The 18,523-nt window shown below is 37.7% G+C and overlaps 1 protein-coding gene across 3 annotated transcripts in view; it reads left to right on the forward strand.

Moving 5' to 3' along the window:
• Window positions 1-18,523, forward strand: part of zfr (zinc finger RNA binding protein) — a 56,172-nt gene that overhangs the window by 28,476 nt on the left and 9,173 nt on the right. Inside the window, exons 8-18 of one of the 3 annotated variants that reach the window (XM_078394861.1) lie at window positions 1,685-1,873; window positions 6,975-7,239; window positions 7,650-7,825; window positions 9,477-9,596; window positions 9,677-9,822; window positions 10,378-10,516; window positions 10,892-11,094; window positions 12,001-12,166; window positions 12,648-12,789; window positions 15,564-15,661; window positions 16,513-16,608. In XM_078394861.1, the coding sequence (XP_078250987.1) occupies window positions 1,685-1,873; window positions 6,975-7,239; window positions 7,650-7,825; window positions 9,477-9,596; window positions 9,677-9,822; window positions 10,378-10,516; window positions 10,892-11,094; window positions 12,001-12,166; window positions 12,648-12,789; window positions 15,564-15,661; window positions 16,513-16,608 (1,740 nt within the window). Of the gene's footprint in view, window positions 1-1,684; window positions 1,874-6,974; window positions 7,240-7,649; window positions 7,826-9,476; window positions 9,597-9,676; window positions 9,823-10,377; window positions 10,517-10,891; window positions 11,095-11,997; window positions 12,167-12,647; window positions 12,790-15,563; window positions 15,662-16,512; window positions 16,609-18,523 lie in introns of those variants that run through there. The other 2 variants (XM_078394841.1, XM_078394879.1) reach the window with 2 other exon arrangements.

Consider the following 18,523-nt stretch of genomic DNA (forward strand, 5'->3'; position numbering starts at 1 on the left):
AGCGAGCAGTTAGATATGAGAATACTCCTGCCAGCTGGTCCAGGGAGGTTTTTAGGACAATGCCTGTAGTAAAATCTGTATCAAAGCAATGAGTTTAGCCATGCAGACCTGCATTGGTATCTTGGAAAAGAGATAGCAATGAGTAATATCAGGTACGAGGCTGTGGACATGTCAGTATATGAAAAGAGGGCTTGAAGTTCTTCTGTACTTGCATTTTAGATCATTATTCTAGATCTTGTCTCTAACTATTTCTAATTATGATAAAAGTTAATCAATCAGAAATGTTAATTCTCTTTCTTTACTGAGATTGCCTGAACTATTGTATATTTGTTATGTGGGGAGGGTGACAGTGCTCTTGTATCTTTCATTAATATACTATTTCACATAATCATGGTTGAACTTTTATCGTATTAATTATTCTCCCCATTGCTTTGGGCAAATACTTCATGTATCACTGAATATTTGCCTCTTTCCAGTATTCTGGAGTTGGCTTGAGTTTTGTTTCTGAAGAGACACGCTAATAATAGAGTGCATGATATAGTTTCAGCAGGATGAGGGGGGTGTTGCCAGGGCTCGTGTGCCTGAGCTAAAGGGAAAGGTTAAGCAGTCTAGGACTCTAGTCCTTGGGGTGCAGGAGAATGAGGGTTGATCTTAGAGGTGTACAAAATCATGATTGGATGGATGCAGTGTCTCTTGCACAGAGTAGGGGAATGGAGAACCAGAGAACATAGTTTTAAGATGAAGGGGGGACAGATTTAAGAGGAACCTGAGGGGTAACCTTTTCAAACAAAGGGTGGTGGGTATATGGAACGAGGTGCCGGAGGAGGTAATTGAAGCAATGTTTAAGAAATATTTAGACTGGTACGTTGATAGGACAGGATTAGAGGGATATGGGCCAGATGCAGGCAGGTGGGACTAGTCTAGATGGGCCATGTTGTTCGGTGTGGGCAAATTGTGCCGAAGGGCCTGTTTCCATGCTGTATGACTTTATGGCTCTATAACTTCGAATCATTTCTGAGGAGAAGACAAACAAAGCGATCTGAGGGTTCTAGAAATTGAAAATGGAAAGAGGGAATTAGTTAGTTGGATTGTCATTTCCTTTGAATCCACAAGTGTATAAAATCATGAGAGGAATATATCGGGTAGATGCAGTCTCTTGCCCAGAGTAGGGGAATCGAGGACCAGAGGACATAGGTTCAAGGGGAAAACATTAAATGGGAGTCTGAGGGGTAACCTTTTCACACAAAGGGTGGTGGGTGTATGGAACAAGCTGCCAAAGGAGGTAGTTGAGGCTGGGACTATCCCAACGTTTAAGAAACAGTTAGACAGGTAAATGGATAGGACAGGTTTGGAGGAGGGGTATAGATGAAGCGGAGGCAGGCGGAACTAGTTGTAGCTGGGACATGTTGGGCAAGTTGGGCTGAAGTCGCTATGACTCCATGACACAACTGTACCTCATTCATTGAAGACAAATATTTATACAGCTAAACCTAGAATTAAATGGGTCTGCCTCAAAACAGTCTCTGGATGAGGAGCTCTTTGCTCTGGTGATTGGTACCTAATTTCCAAATATCCAATAGAAATGCCTTATTCTTCCATTTTCAATCAATAACTGAGAGCAGGTAGACATTTGCCATCTGTGTCGTTAATGTCATTCCTCTTTTGAATCCAACAAATTCCTCAGACTTACAGGGAACATTTGGAAGGACAAAAACACAAGAAGAAGGAAGCTGCTCTGAAAACTACTAATCAAAGCAGCAATGCTGGAACAGCTCGAAGCATTCAAAATCAGCTGCGATGTGAACTCTGTGACGTCTCTTGCACTGGAGCTGATGCATATGCAGCTCATATTCGTGGAGCAAAGCATCAGAAGGTAAATTATTGTTTGCATTTCAGTAACCAAAGGAGCATTTTGTAAAAATAATTTAGATGAGTAAATTGTATTTATTCAATCTAACACAAAACTTGTCATATCCTTTTAACGTGCTTGATAACAACCGAATATAGCTGAGATTATCTTTTTCCTTGTTCCTTGTCTGGAAATTTATTTTCTTGTTCCTATTACCATATTTTAATCCTTTTTGCAGTTTTGTTCCATGGATGGTAGTTATGCATGGCAGTGCTGGAAACCAGTTGGAATTGGAAGGATTGCAAATTTACCTTTGATTTGTTTAATGATCAGAGTTGCTGCTCTGAAAAGACTGAATCTTGAGTTTTGAGATTTCTAACCATGGGATCACTTACAGTCATTCTGGACCTGGACCCCTGCTTACAGTCCATATGAGTACTTCATTCTTCTAAATATGAAGTCCAAATGAATTTAGCCTCCACACCTGACAAGGCTTTTGCTAAATTGGAGCTGACTATGTCAGATGCCACATTAGATGCAATTTGGCCTTGGCCTGGGGGTGCAGATCACAGGCAGCCTGACCTGATCCCTAAACACTGCATCTCTAGTCAAGAGAGCTCAGCAGCGTTTGCACTTTCTGCGCTGGATGAGAAGAGCACACCTCCCCCATCCCATCCTCACCACTTTCTACAGGTGCACCATAGAGAGCATACTGACCAACTGCATCTCTGTCTGGTCTGGGGACTGCAAAGCCTCAGACTGGAAGTCCGTGCAGAGTGGTGAGGACGGCTGAGAAAATCATCGGGACTTTCTTCCATCCAGGACATTGCACACAAATGCTGCTTGTTCAAGGCCAAAAATATCATTAAAGACCCCACCCATCTCCATCAAGGACTGTTCACCCTGCTGCCCTCTGGTCAAAAGTACTGCAGCATACGGAGCAGAACAGCATAGACAAAAGTGTATGCAGTGGGAGTATTATAGATCTAAAAAAAGCTTTTGATACCATTGATCACAATATATTACTTGATAAATTGGAAAGGTACGGTATCGGGGGGGTGGTATTGAATTGGTTGAGAGGCTATTGAAGAAACGGGCAACAGTTTGTGAAGATAGGTGAGCATAAATCAACATGCTTGGATATTACTTGTGGAGTACCTCAGGAGTCAGTATTAGGACTGAAATTGTTCATTCTGTATAAATAATATTTGCTGAGTATCAGAAATATTGAAATTTGTTTTATTTGCTGACGATATTAATATCTTTTGTTCTGGGGAGAATTTACAGCAGCTTTTGGAGGAGATCACATCAGAAATGAGAAAATTAAAAAGGTGGTTTGACATAAACAAATTATTAAATTTGGAAATTGTAAAATAAACACTCGGGTAGAATAGACAATAGACAATAGGTGCAGGAGGAGGCCATTCGGTCCTTCGAGCCAGCACTGCCATTCAATGTGATCATGGCTGATCATTCTCAATCAGTACCCCGTTCCTGCCTTCTCCCCATACCCCCTACATAAGTGAGGATAGATGTTATTGATATAGAAAGAGTATATGAAAATAAATTTCTAGGTGTGATATTAAACCGCAATCTGCTGGAAACCTCGTGTAAAACATGTGCAAGCAAAGCGGGCAATGAGCATTGCAGTCCTGGGAAGAACAGGGCACATTCTGAATCACAAAGCGCTGTATGTTGTTTATTGTTCACTTGTATTGCCATTTCTAAATTACTGTGTGGAGGTATGGGAAAACACTTACAAAAGCCCCCTACATCCATTATGCAGACTGCAAAAAAGGGCCATAAGGATAGTTAATAATGTAGGATTTCGCGAACATACCGACTCTCTGTTTTTAAAGTCAAATGTCTTGAAGTTTATGGATCTCGTAGAATTTAATACAGCACAAATAATGTATAAAGCAAGAAATAATTTACTACCGGGTAATATACAAAAAATGTTCTTTGACAGGGAGGGTGGTTATAATTTGAGAGGAAAGTTTAATTTAAAGGAACTTTGTGTTCGTACAACTATGAAGAGTATGTGTATTTCAATCTGTGGGGTGAAATTGTGGAATGATTTGGATGTGGAACTCAAGCAAAGCACAAACATTTCTCGGTTCAAGAAGATGTACAAAAAAATTATTTTACAGAGGTATAAGAATGAGAAAGAGCTGTGATGACGGTTAAGTTTTAGTTTATTGACAGTGTGATATTCGCGTTGTACATGGAATTTGGATAATTGTTTATAAACTGCATATATGTATGTATGCGTGAGTGCATATGTGTATGTATGGTTGTATGTATGTTTGTGCATATATATATATATGTAGATGAGCTAAAGTTTGTGAATTAATTGATGAGTATTGGAGAAGGGATAGGAATAAATAAGTATACACTTCCTCCTACTCCTTTTCAAACATGTAAGATTTAATTTGTGTTTATGAGAATTTATTCATTGAGCTGTCTATAGGTTTATCATTCATTTCAATTTATTGTTATTTTGTTTTGTTTATCTTTTTTGTTTTACACGTTTGAAATAAAATATAAACAACAACAACAATATTTTCTCCAAATCAATGTTTGCAAAATCCAGCTATTTCCTTTGATCCCTGCTAAGATTCCATTTCCTCTGTGGTAGCTGCCAGCGGTTGAATCAGGCTTTGCATTCTTAATTGACACCAAGATGAGCTTCTGATTCCATAAGTTTGCTTATTTCCCTCAACAAAATATCGTCTGGCTTCCATATTACTGAAGCCCTTTTTCATTGATTTGGTTGATATGGCTGTTCAAATGTGCACCTGTCGTCTTCTGGTTTCTCAAATTTAAAGTCATCCAGAATTCTGAAGTTCCTGTCTGAACTTGCATCAGGCATCATTTGCTCTACCTCATGCTCACTAACCTGCATAAAAGTGTTTCTTAAATAAGAGCTGATTTAAAAAATATTTTTTTCTGATTCTTCCATGCCCTTGATGCTTGCTATCTCCAACCTCTTCTAGTTTTACAATCCTTGAAGGCACATGCTCTTTCCACTTCTAGAATCTTGCACATCCATTTATTCTATGCTTTCATAGCACCTTTCTTGTCTTGATCCAAGATTTCGGTAATGTTTCTGTGAAATTAGCTTGAATGTTCTTTGCAAATTCGTATAAATGATACTAAAATACCAATTTGGCTTTGCACTCATAAACATTGGTTTGCAAATAGCAAAGTATGTTTGCAACATTTTGCAACCATGCTGTTCAGGTAATGAATAGTACTCTAGCTGATGTTTTTCCCTAGACTGCAGTGCAAAAGCAAGCTAAATATTCTTGGCTCAGCTGAAGTGGCATAATTTTTTTATGGAACGTTGCCAGTAGTCTTTATGCTTGCTAAAATGCTTATCAAAATATTCTCTGTGTACGTGATAACTTTGCAAGTGCTCATCCAGGTATTTTTAAATGTAAAATCTAGCTATTTGGTCCCTTATTTTTGGTGATGTTTTTATTTCTCGATCTCCTTTCAAGTTAGGAATGATTAGGTTTTTATGATAAATATTAGAATAAAAGTATTAATTGAATATGCATACATCCAGTTGGCGCTGAGTTTGCGATATTTAGAATGTCTAATTATTTTGTATGAAGACCAGGAATATTGAGTCGGGTCCCTTTAGATGGATTGTGGTGGCGGTGGGGGGGTGCAGAAAGACAGAAGCGGTGAGGGCAGCACAAAGTCTGATACGTGATAGGTGGATAGAGGGTGGGGGGGGGGGGGGTTGAATGGCTGATGGGTAGACAAATACAGGAGTTAAAAAGTGACAAAGGTGTCGATAAAGAGTGAAAAGTAATCTATTTTTCCTCCTCACCCCCATTCTCCCGTCTTCTTCCTGTAACCTTTGATGCCATTACTAATCAAGTACTATCAATCTGTTTTAAAATGCCTAATGTCTTGGATTACACAGCCCTCTGTGGCAATGAATTCCACAGATTCACCACCCCTTGTCTAAAGAAACTCTATTTCCATTCTAAAGGCACATCCTTTTATTCTGATGCTGTGCTCTCTGGTTCTAGACCCTCCGATTACTGAAAACATAATTTCCTCTTCCACTTTATCCAGGGCTTTCATTATCTGGTAGGTTTCGATGAGATCCCTTTTAATCCTTCTAAACTCCAGGGAGAACATGCCCAGAGCCTAAAATGCTTCATGTATGTTAACCCAGTCATCCCCAGGATCATTCTCCTGAACCTCCTCTGAACTCTCTCCAATACCCCCACATCCATCCTCAGACTGCTCACAATATTTCAAATGTGGCCTCACCAGCACCTTATGAACCCTCAGCATTACATCCTTGCTTTCATATTCTAGTCCCCTCAAAATGAAATGATTTGCCTTACCGCTGACTCAACCTGCAAATTAACCTTTTGGGAATCCTGCACGGGGTGAGGGAGATCCATCTCCATTCATCCTCTGGTTACAGACCTCCAGCCAAAATAACACCCACCTTCTGTGGATGTTGGTTCAGAATCCAAATGACCAAGTCACAGTGGATGCCAAGCATCTTAATCTTGAGGACCATTCTACCATGAGGGACTTTATCAAATGCATTATTAAAATACATGCAAACAGCATCCACCACCCAAACCTCATCGATCACCATTGTCATCTCAAAATCATTTGTAAAACATAACCTCTCGTCAACAACCTATGAGGACGGTTAGGAGGGAAAGATAGATCAGCCTTGATTAAATGGCGGAGTAGACTTGATGGGCTGAATGGCCTAAATCATCTCCTATCACATGATTGGCTTTGTTAAAAGCAATTTCCAAGCGAGAAGAATTTTTGAAATTTAATGAAGAAATGGGATGAGATGAATATTACAAGAAATTGAGCCCAATCCTTGAGTGATGTGGGATGCAGATTTAAAGCCAGGTTTTACTTTTTTGAGCACTTCAAATTGATGGAGACAACTTAAGAATGTTATGGACTTGTTTGGCTTTAAAATTTTGATTTTAAAAAAAAGTGTTCTCCGGAAAATAGTTTCTTGTGTTTTTAATTAACTTCTTCAAAAATAAATCTCAGGTTCCTAAATCTTGGTTTGTAAAATTATTTTCATGCCATTTTTTTAATTTCTTGTTTAAATATCATGCAGGTGGTCAAATTGCACACAAAGCTTGGCAAACCCATTCCATCAACAGAGCCTAGCATGGTCAGCCAGACTACATCTACAGCTGGAACTCCTGTCAAGCCGCCCACTCCAAATCCACCCATAGGATCAAGCAGTGGAATGGCTGCTGCAGCTCCCACTGTTTCCACTATTGTAAAGACTAATCCAGTTGCTGCTGTATCTATCAATAATGTAACTAATAAGCTGCTTGCTGTGAAGAAAGCACCAACCCCGAAGATTACTTTTGTAGGCAAGTACTCAGATTTATTAAGCTTTTTGCCAGTTTTATTTTAAATCAACAATCTGGCTGTGCTGCAACTACAGTTCCTATTTGTTAACTTGTTGAATACCACCAACAGGTGGTAATTGAAGAGTACCTGACTAACCTATTTCCTGCATTTGAGATTGAAAAATGGAGGGACGACCCAGAATAATAATTGTAACCAGTGTAAAATGATTGCCACTTAGAAACTCTTCAATTATGTTCTAAATGTCATTACCTGACTTCATGTGCGTAAATCTAAAATGAAGCCATGGTGATTTTTAGTGTCATGCATTTAAAGAATCCCAGGTGTAATATCAAATTTTAAAATAAGCTGTTTTTACATTAAAAAAAATTAAAAATTGCTTGTCGAGCTGAAGTATTGAATTGTTCTCTAGGTGGTAACAAGCTGCAGACTACAGGAACTTTAATTGAAGAGGCCAAAACACCTGAAGTAAAATTGGCGGCACCACCTGTTCAGGAGACCAAATCAGAGGCAGTGGTGGAGTCAATAACAGCCCTTGCTGCATTGCAGAGTGATGTTCAGCCTGTTGGTCATGATTACGTGGAAGAGGTAATTTTACTGTGGCCTGCCTATTAATGATGTTGGTTCCTTTTTTTGATTACTTTGGCATTTTTTGTGGTTTAAAAAAAAGAGATTGTTGTATAACTAAGAGGAAACATTGGGATCAATTTTATGCAGAAAAATGAAACTCATGTATTGTAGATTCAAAATATTAAGAGTCAAGTCAAGAGTATTTTATGGTCATATGTCCCAGGTGGAACAATGAAATTCTTACTTTCAGCAGCACAATAGAATATGTAAACGGTACACTGTAAACATATTAAACGATTAAAACATTTTGGTGTATATATTGCACACTCACAAATACACAGGTACAGATCATATATATATATATATGTGTGTGTGTAATATATATATATATATATATATATATATACACACACATATACATATACATACACACACACACACATATATATGCACATATATACACATATATACACATACGTGTGTGTATATACACACACATATGTACACATAAAAAATGAAGACACAATAATTGTCTAAGTAGTTTGGAGCTTATTTGAGATTGTGGTGTTTAACAGCCTAATGGCTGTAGGTAAGAAGCTGTTCCTGAAACTGGACGTTACAGTTTTTCGGCTTTATTCAAAACCTAAACTATTAATTTGTAACCTGATGTTTTAATTTTTAATTTGATATTGAACTCATTTTTCTAGTACCTCAACTAATTTGCTGAAACCTTGTCTTTCTGGCTTTAAATATGTCTTTAAAATGAAAGGGAGTTTACTTGAATATTGGAACAAAAATAAAGCTTTGTCTCATTTAAAGGCAGCACTGTCTTCCGTTTTACAGTGGTGTCAAGCTAGGATCTCCTTGGGTTCTATAATAAATGAGCATTATAATTCTCTATACACTTAATGGAATGCTCTTTCCCATTTTCTTCATGGATTAAAAATATTTTGATGTTTTTATGAATAGGTTTATTGGCCAAGTATATGCATATACAAGGAACATGTCTTGGTGCTCCGCTCACAAATAACAACACAAAAATATAGTTAACAATTAAGAATAAAGCATAACCACATCAAAACAATAAGGATACAATTATTCACCTTGTATGACAGTTTAAACCTGCTTTGTGGCTGCAGGAGAATAACTATCGCTAGTTGCAGAGGATTCTTTGCAAATAATGCACATAAATCTGATTTATTGAATCAAAACCTGTGCCAGTAAAACAAAATGGCTTCAAGGTGTAGAGATTATGACTGGTTGTCATTTTGCCATTTGTCAGCCAAAAACAAATATTCTCTGTGTAGGTGATAACTTTGCAAGTGCTCATCCAGGTATTTTTAAACGTAAAATCTAGCTATTTGGTCCCTTATTTTTGGTGATGTTTTTATTTCTCGATCTCCTTTCAAGTTAGGAATGATTAGGTTTTTATGATAAATATTAGAATAAAAGTATTAATTGAATATGCATACATCCAGTTGGCGCTGAGTTTGCGATATTTAGAATGTCTAATTATTTTCTTAGTATGAATTATCGCTTGATCAACAAACTACTGCTGAAACGCATGATTTGCACCTTGACCATCCTCTAATATATATTTTCCCTATAAGCGGTTATCTTCAAACTCTTTTTTTCTGAATTAACTTAAGAAATGTCCTTCCTTTGGAAGGTTCGAAACGATGAAGGCAAAGTGATTCGCTTCCACTGCAAATTATGTGAGTGTAGTTTCAATGACCCAAACGCAAAGGAAATGCATCTAAAAGGAAGGCGACACAGGCTGCAGTATAAGGTGAGTTTTGCATCAGTAAAAACTATTAACTTAAAATATTTCACATAGGGTATGAAATGTTTATCCTCCTTTAAATCCAGAAAAAAGTAAATCCTGAATTGCAAGTTGAAGTAAAGCCAAGTATTAGAGCAAGAAAAATCCAAGAAGAAAAAATGAGAAAACAGATGCAGAAAGAAGAATACTGGAGACGGAGAGAGGAAGAAGAGCGTTGGCGAATGGAAATGAGGTAATCCAATCATTTGAGCACGTCCGAATTTTTAAGTAATTTCTCATCTTCTGCCTTTCATTTGTTTTCCTCATGTAGTTTGATATTTTTGGTCCGTCTATCTCCTTTCCTGCTACTTCCATAATAAGGTGTTTCTGCCTTCTCTTTTCCTGACTACCACACACGGCGAAGTATGTCTGAAAAATGACTGAATGTATGCAGTTTTCTTTTAAATCCTCATTAAATCCTTAAATGATGCATCCAATTTCTGGATTGTCCTAATAGCTTCCTCCCGTTTCGGTAATGTCGTTCTGTAAAGGAAATCTGCCCTTGCCCAAGTTGGCTAGTGGGACGACCTTAATGTTTAATTGCTTTCTCAGGTTAAAGGTAAGTAGGGATGGGCAATAAATCCTGGCTGTGACAGTAATGTCCATACTTGTGAATGGAATTTTAGAAATTTCTTCTAGGGCATGCATGGTCTTTTAATTGATTATTACGTGTGAGTTCCTCAAGTAAAATTGGTTTATTTGAGATGTTTAGATCAGTTAGCTGAAGCAAGATTTCTGTGTTATTCAGGCGTTATGAGGAGGACATTTACTGGAGGAGGATGGAAGAGGAGCACCATTATTGGGATGACCGCCGCAGATTGGTTGATGGATATCCGCCAGGCCTACTTGGTGTTCGACCTGGAATGATGCAGCCTCAAGGGCCACTGGTATATTGTTTTTAATGGCTTAACCTTCATTTGAGTTTGAGAAGCAAAAATACTTTTGGGGTTTTGCTCTTTTTAACAAATTTGAAAAGGGACATCCTGCTACTAATCACTTTGACTTTTTGAGAATTTCTAATGGAGTCGAAGAAGGTTTTGTAGGTTTAGTTTTTAATTTGCTATAACAGTTGTAAGAGTAAGGCTTGTACTAATCATTTGTATCAAAAGATTTGCATGCTTCAGAAAGAGTAAATAAATGTACTTAATAGCAATCAAAATTTGGCTGCATGTAGATTTCCTTTCAGATTTATTGTAGAATAATGTACTGCAGTGGCAAAGTATACAGCATATACTTGGTGTCAACTATAAACCTCTGCTTAGCCTCCAAGGCGTCCAGACTCGTCAGATGATCGCTACGTTATGACAAAACATGCTGCTATCTACCCAACTGAAGAGGAACTTCAGTCTGTCCAGAAAATAGTTTCGCATACTGAACGTGCTCTTAAACTTGTATCTGACTGCATAACAGAGCAAGACAAACCAAAGAACAAAGATGATGATAAAAAAGATTTTGTCAAAGAAAGGTATGGCACGTTATGGTTGTAGTTTCTGTGTCCATTTCTGTGAAAATGTGTCCAGTTAAAGTTTTGAGGAGTATACTTGTCTAAAACCATTAGAACAGCTGCAGTTGCTTCAAAATATGAAGCGATTCATATTGGGGCACCATGTACTGATTCTTTGCCTTTATTACTGAAAATATTTTATAATTATTATAAAAACGTGACATTAAGCGTAAATAGAAATTGTGTTATTTAAATGCGTGGAAGACTAGATGCTTTCCAATCTAATGACGAGGTGTCTTCAATGGGGAAAAGTCGCAAAGTGGAACTGTTGGCAAAATCTTTGAAATAAGAGGTCTATAATTACTTATGTTACATGATGCAAAAAGTTTTAAATTTAATTATATAGAATAATAGGACATCAGTTTCTCTCCACAGATGCTGCCTGTCTTGCTGGAAGTTTTTGGCATTTTCTATTTTGGTTTGATTTTCAACATACGCAGGGGGTTATTGCCTTTTAAAAACTGTTTCGAACTGACTCAAGTCAAGAAGTGTGCAGATACATGTAAATATTTTTCATAATTGTTGTATGGAATGTTGACATTGCCAGCAAGGTTAGCATTTTTTGTCAATCCCCAACTGCCATTTGAATTGAGTGCATTAATGATTACTGAAAATTCATCAATAATATTTTTTGAAATTATTCAGAGCAACTAGAAAACTTGAAAGGAATAAAATTTATAGTCTCACCAGGCAATTTGCACATTTATTAGCAAGCTTTGCTTGAATTAATTGCTGCAGGGTAACTTTGATGTGGACACCTAAATAGGAGGAATACCATTTGGTAATAAACTCTTTTGCTAAGTGATTTGCAGCTTTGAAGTACAATCACTATTTTTTCTTCTCTGCTGTCCACACTTGCTGCAGAAGAGATGATAGCCAGAGAGCTTTGAAGGGTGTCATGCGAGTTGGCGTACTTGCTAAAGGATTGCTGTTACGTGGGGACAAAAACGTGAACCTTGTACTGCTTTGTGCTGAGAAACCAACTGGAGCACTACTGAATCGCATTGCAGACAATTTGCCAAAGCAACTTGTGGTATGGTAGTTTTAGTCCTTCATTAAATCTGATTTCTATTGCTTTTTAAAAATAAATACTTTAGACATGACTGACTCTAAAACAGTGAAGCAATTAACAATGTTTTTGCTTTTGGATATCAACTTCAACCATAAACGGGGATGTGGAGCACAATAAATGAAACTGTATAGCAACGCGGAGAAGCTGGTATCTTTTGCAGATGAAGCATGCAAAGTGATTTTGTTTTACTCTATTTAGAAAGTGTTCTCCACTAAAAATATTCATTTTTAATATATTGAAAGGACTTTTAAAAAACTATTTGCACTATAAATATTAATAGAAAATTCCTGGGAATACCAAATCTTTTGACATCTGTAAAGAGAAAAATTCTTAACATATTTTCTTAAATATGCTGCTATATTTTCCAACATTTTAAAAATTGTTTTAAAGTATGTAATGATTCCCAATTGCTTGTGTAATATTACTTTTTAAATGATTATAGGTAACTACTCCTGAGAAGTACGAAGTAAAGTGCTGCATTCCTGACTCAGCCATAATTATTACTTCAAATATGGAACCAAAAATGCAAGTCACCATCACACTTACATCACCGGTCATTAGAGAGGAGAACATGGGAATTGGAGGTTGGAAGTCTAAGATTCTTTACTTGTCTGCTTTTCTCTTCTGTTATCTTCCTGCTATCATATGCCAATGGGCCCGAGGAGTTACTCTATGACACTTTTCCGTACATAAGAGATTTGAAAGAGAGTGAAGTTCAACGCATGTTAGTGTCTATAGAATGTGAAGTCACCTGTGTGGTAGAAAAGGAAAGTGTTGTAGAATTTGCTGTTCTGCGGTCCCTTGGTATTTAACGTATAGCTCCCCTGAGTGCAAGTTGATCCTGTATTTTTAAGACTATTTTTGTATTGTAATTTAAGTGTGCTGATGTTTATGCTTTACACATTTATGTTCAAAGAAATGCTTAATGCAGAACAGGGCTCTTCAATTCAGATTTATCATTTCCAAATTCTGGGATCTCTAACATTTATTATCCTCCCAAATTGAAACCAAGATCTGGATGCCAGGTAAATTCTCTTGGATTGCCCTTTGGTTTTGAGTTGTTTACATATACCTTTAAAGCAGATTTTTTTCTTTAAAAAAAAATGCTGAAGCTTTTAATAGGAGTGGCTATAAGTGATTTGGGGGAAAAACATTAAAATCCAGATAACCACGTTTACTTGAACTTTATTTTACTGGGGATACCATTAGGCAAACATATTTTTATTCTAACTTCTAAAGTAGGGAATGGTACAAAAATCATTGTTTATTGAATTTTAGAGCCCTGGTGAAATAAAATACTGGATTTCATTTGGGGTTTTGGAGCCTCCTTGGGGGAATTACTAAACAACTAATGAAGGCTTTGTGAGAGGAATCTCTGATGGATGAGGGATTGGGTTTCATGAAAAAAATATTCTTAATTGTTATTGCACCCGTTTACTGAGTCTGCGTGTTTTGCTCCTGTTGACTCTGCAGTAAGTTGTGTTGGGATGTAGATTTCCTGCAAGATGGTTGTTTTTATCTATTCATAGCTCATGGATTCAGTCCAAAGCCTTCTAGCATCAACAGCAAGAGTCGAATCCTCTCAGGGGCTGCTGACACGTCATCGGAAGGATTTTTGACCAAGGTTTTTGTAAGAGCTTAGCCACACCTGCCACACAATTATTGGATGGACTGGGGCCACTCCAGCCTTGCTTATATATAAAATGTATCCAGAGATCGAACAATGCCACTTAATGTTGAGATAAAATATTTCTGTTTACTTGAAGTAAATTACTTCCATAATGCTGCCTTCTGCAAAATTACATTTAGTTCAAGTTTTATTTTAATAATTCAATTGTAATCCACAAGTTATGTACTTGACAACTAAAAGCATTCAAATTTAGTTTTAGGATTATTATGTTTACAAGCAAACCCCTGGTACGTTATGCCAGGATATTGCATACTGCCAGATATGTGGTATCGGTCTATCTCTAAAGTATTTCTTGCAGAACTCCATTTCCTTTCCTGCTTTCCTCGACTTGGTTTAATGGCGCTGAGATAAGTTTGTTTTTCTATGAAACTGTAGCAGGGCCGCAAAAATTCATTTGTTTTCAGTAGCCGAGTATTCAGTTGTCGTTTCCTCCCAAATCTTCAATCTCATTTGTTTTCAAATACATAATAGTGACATCTGCAACTGAGAGTGCCATTCGTCTTGCCCAAGATAATAAGGAAAAATTGACAGTAAACTAAATTGAATATAAAATATTCCCTCGTAAAAAGTGCAGGAGCATGCGGATATCAACAGTAGTTTATCGCAAGCTAGTATAAAACTGTGATAGTAGTAGTCTTCCACGTTTGAGAGGTTTATAATTACTGATTTTTTTAAATCTGAAGGAAAATCACAAAAATACTCAGCAGGTCAGAAAGCATTGGTGGATTAAAGCTGTTTACATTTTCAGTTAATGACATTTTGTCTAATTATTGATGCAGATTTTCTGTAATTCATGTTTTTGCTTAAATTGTTTGCCTGTTAATGAATTTTATGCCACTTGTTACTTCGAAGAAAGCGTATAAAAGTTAGTTCTACAAACGAAATGTGGCATCACTAAACTAGTTTGGAGATAAATGCCTCTTTTTAGTAATAATAATAATAATAATAATGCATTACATTTATATAACGCTTTTCATATACTCAAAGACGCTTTACAGGGATTTAGAGAACATAGGGAAGTGAATAAATAGATAAATAAGTAAACGAACAGAGAAAGGAGACAGAAGGTGAGGTGACCTTATCTGAAGAATGAATATTTAAATATGGTAAATGGTTCCACATAAAATGTTTGCTTTCCAAGTTGCTTAAAATCTGAGCTGACTATGGAGCTGTTTAGGTGGAATACTTTATTGTACCTTAAAACGATTTCTTCCCAGCAAAGCCATAAACTGGAATGGTAATGAACTAGTTAAAATGCGCACCTTGTCAATTGACCAACTCTAGTTTGCAAGATTCTTTATTTATCGATTTTCTATATGGATTTCTGGAGGCCCTTCTATTACAAGTTCTGATTTGGCTGATGAAGTGTGGCTACTAGTCCTCCGTGTACTTCAGGGAAAGCTAATATTTGGAGCGGTGTCATTCTTTGTGTTCACTGGACATTCTTGAATGTGTCATTATTTGAGTTACTTGAGATAACAAAAGCTCAAGTACAATAATATGTTTAATTTGAAGATATTGGATATTTCAAAAATTATATTGAGGATTCTCTCTGTATTGTCAATTTGTAGTAGAATGTGTGGCAGTATGGCTATGTTTCTGAAATGTCATGCCTACCTGGTCAAACACCCATTCCTCACTGCACTTTGCCAATTCGATCCATTTTAGATGTAACCTCGGTTATGGTGAAAGACCCACCGGACGTCTTGGACAGGCAAAAATGCCTTGACGCTCTGGCTGCTCTCCGCCACGCTAAGTGGTTCCAGGTTCGGAACATCATTTTACTTACTTACTTGTAGCCTTATGAGAGATGATTGAGTTTGACTTTTCCATGAAAATGAGCTGTTACATTAGTAAACCTAATATTCCCAAGGCTGCCTACGTTGACCGTGCCTTTGCCTAAGAAAGTGACCAGGAAAATACTACCAAATTTTTTATATTGTTTAAAACTTTAAATTCTGTAACTTTTTTTTCTGGTCATTGACTAGCATGAGGCATCCTTGTGTCGCTTCTTGTAACGTTTGCACTTATCAGTATTGTGTTGTAATTGTTCCATAAGGCTGCAGTTTAACTAGCTTTTAAAAAGGTGTCTGTAGCGCTTTATGCTCAGCTTTCATAAACCTTTTCTTCACCTACTTCATTTATAATTTGTAAGATTTAATGTTTATGTTGGAGCGGGAGACAGAAGTTGCTCTAACTTACTGCGACTTTGCGGCGTGGCAAACGTACAGTAAGAAAAGGCAGTCTACTATGTCTTCCGTGATTTATATTTTCCTTTTAACATGTGTAATTATGTATTTTCCATGGATAAATCTTGTGTTCTTTAAAAATGCCATGACGGAAGAACGTGGGGGAGAGGAAGTTCTCAAGAGGCCAGGAAGATGAGCTAGGACAGCTTCTTCCTGTTTCTGCTGTGCACTTTGACCCCCATTTCTTCCACAGAAGAATTCTGTTGTGGACAGTTGGCTCACGAGTAAAGTGCTGGATATTTTTTCTTTGAATCCACCATCTTTACAAGCTTTTATTTCAAAACAGCAGTGTTTTTCCCCCATTACATAATCTCTAGCCCCAAGACTTACTGATGTCCATGTGATTTAGATTTTTGTTTCTGCTCCAGGCTAGAGCCAATGGTTTGCAATCTTGCGTGATTATTATTCGCATCCTGCGTGATCTCTGCCAGCGTGTACCAACCTGGGGAGTTTTGCCGAGCTGGGTAAGTGTAGCTTCTATTTAATTGTAAAGATCATTTTAGAAAGACTTGGTTTGACTTTGTCAGTGTTGAGGAATGTTCTAATTACACAGAATTGCACTTTTTTGATAAATTTGATCACAAATTTGAGCAGTTTTAAGAAATGGCATAAACACTTGTGCAGTTATTCTAATACAATAGTATTCCCACAATACTGAAGATTTGTGCTTCAGAGCCAACCATGCCTCTAATCAATCTATTGTAGTGCACAAACAATGGCATCTGCCCAATAATCAGTAAAATGGCCCAGATATGTCCAGTCTACAAAAAACGAACAAATCCACTGTTACTATTTACTATCTTGGCAACAGACAGAGGAAGGTGTCCTTGGTATTGCTATCAGGCAGCCTTTACCAGTTTTCTCCTCTTTGATACTCATTCTAGTTTTTTCCAGGATTTCATCACAGCTTTGTTCCAAACATGGAACCAGGAGCTTAATTACAGAAAAAGACACTAAGTGCTGGAGTGATTTGGTGGGTCAGGGTTGCATCCTTGGAGATGGGTGATGTTCGGGTCGGAACCCTTCAGACTGAAGAAGGGTCCAGTCCAGACAGCTTCATTTTGGCGATTGGGACAGAATCACTGATCTTTATAGCAAGGTAGCATTTGACTGGCTGTGGCGTGATGGAGTCCTGGTTAAACAGAATTGAGTAGGCAGCAAAGGGAATACTTTCCAGTGCTTGGAATTGTATCTTGTAAATCTTGGGATGTTTGCAGGTTATGGTCTTTAATTCCATTTGCCAATTAGAAAACAAAGCATGCTTGAATACTACATTTAAGCATGAGATATTCGATGCCAAGGATTACCAGGCGCAAGAAGAGCAAGTCTCACCACCCACTCATGACATTTGACTTCATGATTAGGTTGGATCCTGTTAATGGCTATTCTGGGGTCACCATTGTCCAGGAAATGAACATTTGAAATAATGTGGCCACAAAATCAGGTCAAGATTTGGGGTTTCTGGAATGAGTAACTAACCTAGATGTTTTCAACCCTTTAAGCCACAAAAAGGATTGGTGTAATATTGTACACTTTTTCATCAACCACACACACCTTGGCGTATCCAAAACAAAGCAGGCTGCTTGATTAGTATCCATTTGATTGAAATGTTTAGTCTCTACCATTGGTTCAAATGCATTGCAGTTATTCTCCTAGGTTAATCCAGCAGCCCAGTAATACCCACTTTCTGTGATTGTTAATTAGAACTTGTGCAAGTATCCTTTTTCAAACACATAGTGGGAAATTAAAAGGGCTGTTTATTATTACCACTCTAATTCTGAACATATCATCATGTAAATATGTTCTTATTTTAGCTGTAGCTAGAATAATTTTTGATCAAGATGATTGAAACAAACTCAAAAAAATCTTACTTTCATCATGTTGAGGCAAGAGATCTAAATGATTATTAGTATAAGAAAATAACTGCAGATGCTGGTACAAATCGATTTATTCACAAAATGCTGGAGTAACTCAGCAGGTCGGGCAGCATCTCGGGAGAGAAGGAATGGGTGACGTTTCGGGTCGAGACCCTTCTTCAGACTGATGTCAGGGGGGCGGGACAAAGGAAGGATATAGGTGGAGACAGGAAGATAGAGGGAGATCTGGGAAGGAGGAGGGGAAGGGAGGGACAGAGGAGCTATCTAAAGTTGGAGAAGTCGACGTTCATACCACCGGGCTGCAAACTGCCCAGGCGAAATATGAGGTGCTGTTCCTCCAATTTCCGGTGGGCCTCACTATGGCACTGGAGGAGGCCCATGACAGAAAGGTCAGACTGGGAATGGGAGGGGGAGTTAAAGTGCTCGGCCACCGGGAGATCAGTTTTGTTAATGCGGACCGAGCGCAGGTGTTCAGCGAAGCGATCGCCGAGCCTGCGCTTGG

This window comes from Rhinoraja longicauda, chromosome 1 (genome assembly GCF_053455715.1).
Source record: "Rhinoraja longicauda isolate Sanriku21f chromosome 1, sRhiLon1.1, whole genome shotgun sequence".
Lineage (NCBI taxonomy): Eukaryota > Metazoa > Chordata > Chondrichthyes > Rajiformes > Arhynchobatidae > Rhinoraja > Rhinoraja longicauda.